Genomic DNA, 5,448 nt, shown 5'->3' with positions numbered 1-5,448 from the left:
TATATATATATATATATATATATATATATATATAAATAAATATTTATGCCATTCAAGTAGACGACAGTAACATGAATCTTCTTTAGTATAGTGGTACTCAAGGCCCAAATAATTGCAGCCAGACCCTTGAGGTTTTGAACTGTTTGTCTATTTATCGTTGGGGAAAAAGGAAGAAATTTAAGATACTTTTCTATAAGAATAATTCTTATGGAGATAATCATTTGGAAACTACATTATCATTGTTGATGAGAACTAGAGGAACTTGAGTTATATTTTTAAAAATCTATAGAACAGACACTTAAGATATATTTGAACCAGTCATGAAGTTGTATTATCGTGATGATCCAGCATCATTCCAAGGAGTGTACTCAGATACATATCCCTTAAAAGGCAGCCTGTACTGTTTTCACAGCTGGCATATGTAAAATTTTGTCAGATTCCTTAACAATGTTGTTTCTTCTCTTTTTTCTATTATTTGACCTCTAGGCAAGATAAACTATGGAGCTCAAAATCCAGAAAGTTTTTGCTCAGAAGAAACCCTGGAAAGCCCAGCATGCTGATTGTGTCTTCTCTTTTGAACTCAGGGGGAATTCACATGGTCAATGTAGTGTGAAAAGAAAACTCTTTTTTAGGGAGGCAGAAGATTTGCCTGAGATTTAGGAAGCTTTGCTCCTTGGGATGTGACATGAGAAGAGCTGGGTCACCTCTGGAAAGGTTTCTCATGAAACCAGCCAATCATGTACTACTCAGCACCGTGCTAGGAGCAGTGGGGTGTACAGAAGCGTGAGACTTCATGGATTCCATCTTTAAGTAGCTTCCAATAGAGATGAAAAGTTAGAATAATAAATATTTATGCAAAACTCTAATGTAATACCGTGTCAAATTGAGCAAATGTGCTATAAAAATTCAGAGAAGAGTACAGTGAAGGCTTGGAAGAGAAGTGAAGTGTCAAGTTAACCTTGGACAATCCATAATGTTCCAAGTTATGGGAAGATCATGGGCAATGATAGGGAGGTGGGGAATAGCCTGCTTGGTGAAAAAGTGAGAAAATCAGGGTAAATAGAAAGGAGGGCTGAGAACCTGGGGAAATTCATCTGGATAGTATGTCTTGAGAGTCACAATGTTTCAGAATTGAGATAGAGAAACTTAAGGAGAGAAGGTGGAGTGAAAAGTGCAATGGTGTTGAAGTCAGGAAACCTAGGATCAAATTTTTGTTCTGCTTCCAAGTAGCTTAATAAATAGGAATATATGATCTTTATTGTCATGGATCTCAAGACTGGCGGCAAACACATACATTAAAATAACACATTCTTGGACAAATACATATTTAAAATTATGATTAAATCTGAGGGACAAAAAGGTGAGTTTGAGGCACAGTGCACAGAGAAGGACAGTGTGAGCCTGAGGAAGTAGGTCTTGGACCTAAATCATGTTACATATAGTGGATTTCATGCTAAGAGTCATGGAAAAGTCATTTTATTAAGCTAGCAATGGGTGATCTGATTAGGTTTGCAAGTTTTGTTGTTGTTATTAAAGTTTTATTTATTTATTTTTTAGAGACATTTTAGGTTCACAGCAAAGTTGAACAGAAGGTACAGAGATTTCCTATGTATCCCCGGCTGCTACAGCAGTGGGTATATGTATAGCTTCCCATATTATCAACATCCCCCCTCCAGAGTGGTACATTTGTTGTGATTGATGAACCTACATTAACACATTATATTCACCCTAAGTCCATAGTTAACATTAAGGTTCACTCTTGGTGTTGTAGGTTTTATGGGTTTGGACAAATGTATAGTGACATGTATACAACATTATGTTATCATACAGAGTATTTTCACTGCCCTAAAAATTCTTTGTGTTCTACCTATTCTTCTTTCCCCCATCCCTAACCCCTGACACACACTGATATTTTTACTGTCTATATAGTTTTGCCTTTTCAGAATGTCATGTAGTTGGAATCATATAGTATGCAGCATTTTCAGATTGGCCTCTTTCACTTAGTAATGTGTGCGTTTAAAGTTTTTTCATGTCTTCCCATGACTTGATAGCTCATTTCTTTTTAAAGCTGAATAATGTTCCATTGTCCGGATGTACCACAGTTTATTTATCCATTCAGATGAAGGACATCTTGATTGCTTCCAAGTTTTGGCAATTATGAATAAAGCTGCTGTGAACATCCATGTGCAGTTTTTGTGTGGACATGTTTTCAACTTCTTTGGATAAATACCAAGGAGCTGGATTGTATGATAAGAGTATGTTTAGTTTTGTAAGAAACTGCCAAACTAATTTCTAAAGTTTTTGTACTATTTTGTGTTCCCACGAGCAGTGAATGAGAGGTCTTGCATCACATCCTCCCCAGCATTTGGTGTTGTCATTGTTTTGGGTTTTGGTCTTTCTAATAGTTGTGTCGTGGTATCTCGTGGTTTTAATTTGCCTTTCCCTGATGACAGATGATGTCGAGCATCTTTTTATATGCTGATTTGCCATCTATATATCTTCTTTGGTGAGGTATCTGTTCAGGATTTTGGTCCATGTTTAAATCAGGTTGTTTGCTTTATTTTTGTTGAATTTTAAGAGTTCCTTTTGAGTTAAGAGTTATTTGGGATGATAGTCCTTTATGTGTCTTTTGCAAAATATTTTCTCCCAGTCAGTGTCTTGTCTTGTCTTTTTTTTTTTTTTTTTTTGCAGTATCTCTTGTAGAACCAAAGTTTTAAATTTTAATAAAGTCCAACTTATCAATTATTTCTTTCATGATCATGCCTTGGCATTTATTAGGTTTGCATTTTTGAAAGAGCACTCTGGTTGCAAGGTGAAGAAAAGTTTGGAGGGAGATAAAACTGGATACAGGAAGTGGTTGGAATGCCACTGTAGGTATGTAGGGGGTTACACAGAAAGGCAGAGCATAGCCCCTACTTGATCCTACTTTCCTGGTGACCAAGGAGAGTGTGAATTAACCTGCAGGCCACTAAGGAAATGTCACATTGCCCTGTGGAGTTGTTTAGTACAAAAGGCATCTTGACATTATTTGGAAAAAAAAACCCCAGTTTTATGCTAATCAGGTATTATTTGCCTACATGAATCACTAACTCTATTCCTATTTTCCTCTCCAGAAGCTTCAGCAAATGAACAGAAACTCTTCTGACTCAATCTTTTCTTTCTTTATTTCCTTGGAATATTGTCATTTTTCTAAAATATACCAAAATTAAAATAAACATGCTGGTATGAATAAAGAAGCAGACTTCCAAAGTAGGATTAGGAGGCACATTAAATCTCACATTTTAAAAATAGAGGTTCATTATCTTCAAACATGCTCTGCCTAACTCACATGTGGTACCAGGAAATTCTTTGCTGGTTGTCCCATCACGTGCGCTCCAGCCTTGGTGGACACACACCAGACACACATGACTCTCGAATCATGGAGTAATCCGAGAGGCCCATGAGGTCATTTTGAGCTTTCTGCTGCTAGGGTTGCATTGTTCTTTACCAAAGAGCTATAAGCCCGAGGCCTACTTGAGATTTAAACAGTTCTTTCTAAACTACTCTATCCTTCTTCTTTTAGGCTCACTTTTTATCCTAATTGAGGTTCGTGAAATCTTTTTTTTTTTCATTCTTCATTCTTTTAAAGTTTCTTCATTTTCAGATTTCTCTTTCCTACTCCTTATGTGGAGTTTAATCTCATCCTTTTATATTCTGGTATGGCTGAAGCTTAGGCAAAAACAAGCTGTTGATATTTTCAGCAAAGCATGTCAGGGGAGTTTGCCTTTGAAATGTTCCATTTGCTAGGTGATCTTAGAATGCGGTCATTGGACTGGTATATTACACTAGGTAGTCCTTCAGGGCCAGTCAGAAACCTTCTGTGTCACTGCTATCCACCTGCACATCCGGAACCAGACTACTTAGTCACATTCCTTCCTCTGCAAATCGTCTCCTGGAACTACTCTTTGGAAAACTATTGTCATGGGTAGCCAAACTAAAGCTATATGTAAAGTGGGGTCCACGTCTCTATTTTCATGTTAAGTGGAAAACACCTCACACTTCAAAAATCTACAGCTTCATCCTGCCCAACTTGATTTGCTTGGGTGACTCTTATATTAGATTCAAAAGAGCTATGTCTCTTGGAATAAAAATTCACCAGGGTGTGTACAATAAAAAGATCATTGGGAAGAAGCGGGTTGGCGGCTGCGCGCATGCGCGGAGGAGAGCTGAGGGGAGGAGTGGCGGCCGCCGGCCGGGCTTGAGCGACTCGTGAGAAAATGCAGGACTCAACGCAGACACCGAGTGGAAAGACATCTTACGCAAAAGAGGCATCTTGCCCTCCAAGGGAAGTTTGAAAGATCTGCAGAAGGAGGCAGAAGAGCGGGTCCTTCAGCAGTCCATTGTGAAAACGTATGAAGACATGACTTTGGAAGAATTGGAGGATAACGAAGAGGAATTTAGTGAGGAAGATGAACGTGCGATTGAAATGTACAGGCAGCAGAGACTGGCCGAGTGGAAAGCAACCCAGCTGGAGAATAAATTTGGAGAAGTTTCGGAAATCTCAGGAAAGGATTATGTTCAAGAAGTTAACAAAGCCGGTGAGGGCTTGTGGGTCATCCTAAACCTTTACAAACAAGGGATTCCCCTCTGTTCTCTGATAAATCAGCACTTCAGTGGACTTGCCAGGAAGTTTCCTGATGTCAAATTTATCAAAGCCATTTCAACAGCCTGCATACCCAGTTATCCTGATAGGAATCTGCCCACGACATTTGTGTACCTTGAAGGTGATATCAAGGCTGAATTTATTGGACCTCTGGTGTTTGGTGGCATGAACCTGACAATGGACGAGTTGGAGAGGAAATTGTCTGAGTCTGGAGCAATCAAGGCAAGCCTGGAGGAAACCCCTAAGAAACCCATAGAAGATGTGCTGCTTTCCTCCGTGCAATACTCCATCCCCACCAGGAGGGACAGTGGTTCCGAGGATGACTAAGGCTGTGGCCCTGGTAACCTGCTGAACTTTCTGGATGTGACACATCGTCTGAATTTTTTTGAAAAGGAAAAAGTAGGAATGTATACTTTGGTTTTAGCCTTTTATAATTATGTTTCAAATCTGATAGATCTCAGAAATCATTGCTGGGAATCCTTTTAAATTTCTTGGAACTCTCTATTTAAATTAATAATATTTCTTTAAGAAAAAAATAAAAGCCAGATATTAGTTAAAAAAAAAAAAAGATCATTGATGTGACGCTTACTGGTTTGTAAATCTGCCAGAATGTAAAGAATGAGATGCTTCTTTCATATCCACCATTGTTTCCATCCTTAACAGAAAAGAAAATGCAAATCTACTCACCAGTACCTATAACAACAGGCAGTTCTGCATTTAATTTTGATTTATTATGTCACACTATATTTTGATATATTTTTCTTTTATGTTTTAATATCATCACCTTATAAAAACACTATAGACAT

The 5,448-nt window shown here is 38.1% G+C and overlaps 1 protein-coding gene across 1 annotated transcript; it reads left to right on the top strand.

The window, feature by feature from the left end:
- Positions 1–3,224: 3,224 nt before the first annotated feature.
- LOC103014335 (phosducin-like protein 3) lies at positions 3,225–4,969 on the top strand. The gene is made up of 2 exons (XM_057546325.1): positions 3,225–3,249; positions 4,263–4,969. Exons 1-2 carry the CDS (start codon positions 3,225–3,227, stop codon positions 4,967–4,969), a joined length of 732 nt encoding a protein of 243 aa, XP_057402308.1.
- Positions 4,970–5,448: the final 479 nt, after the last annotated feature.

Source organism: Balaenoptera acutorostrata, chromosome 5 (genome assembly GCF_949987535.1).
Source record: "Balaenoptera acutorostrata chromosome 5, mBalAcu1.1, whole genome shotgun sequence".
NCBI lineage: Eukaryota > Metazoa > Chordata > Mammalia > Artiodactyla > Balaenopteridae > Balaenoptera > Balaenoptera acutorostrata.
Note: the sequence above shows the minus strand (reverse complement) of the source record. Positions and strands in the feature narration are given on the sequence as shown.

What these genes read in the sequence shown, in the direction of transcription:
- LOC103014335 (XM_057546325.1), top strand. Translation starts at nt 3,225, where the DNA reads ATGAATAAAGAAGCAGACTTCCAAA. An exon ending in TAAAGAAGCAGACTTCCAAA is followed by an intron (nt 3,250 to 4,262) that starts GTAGGATTAGGA and finishes GAGAAAATGCAG; the next exon opens with GACTCAACGCAGACACCGAG.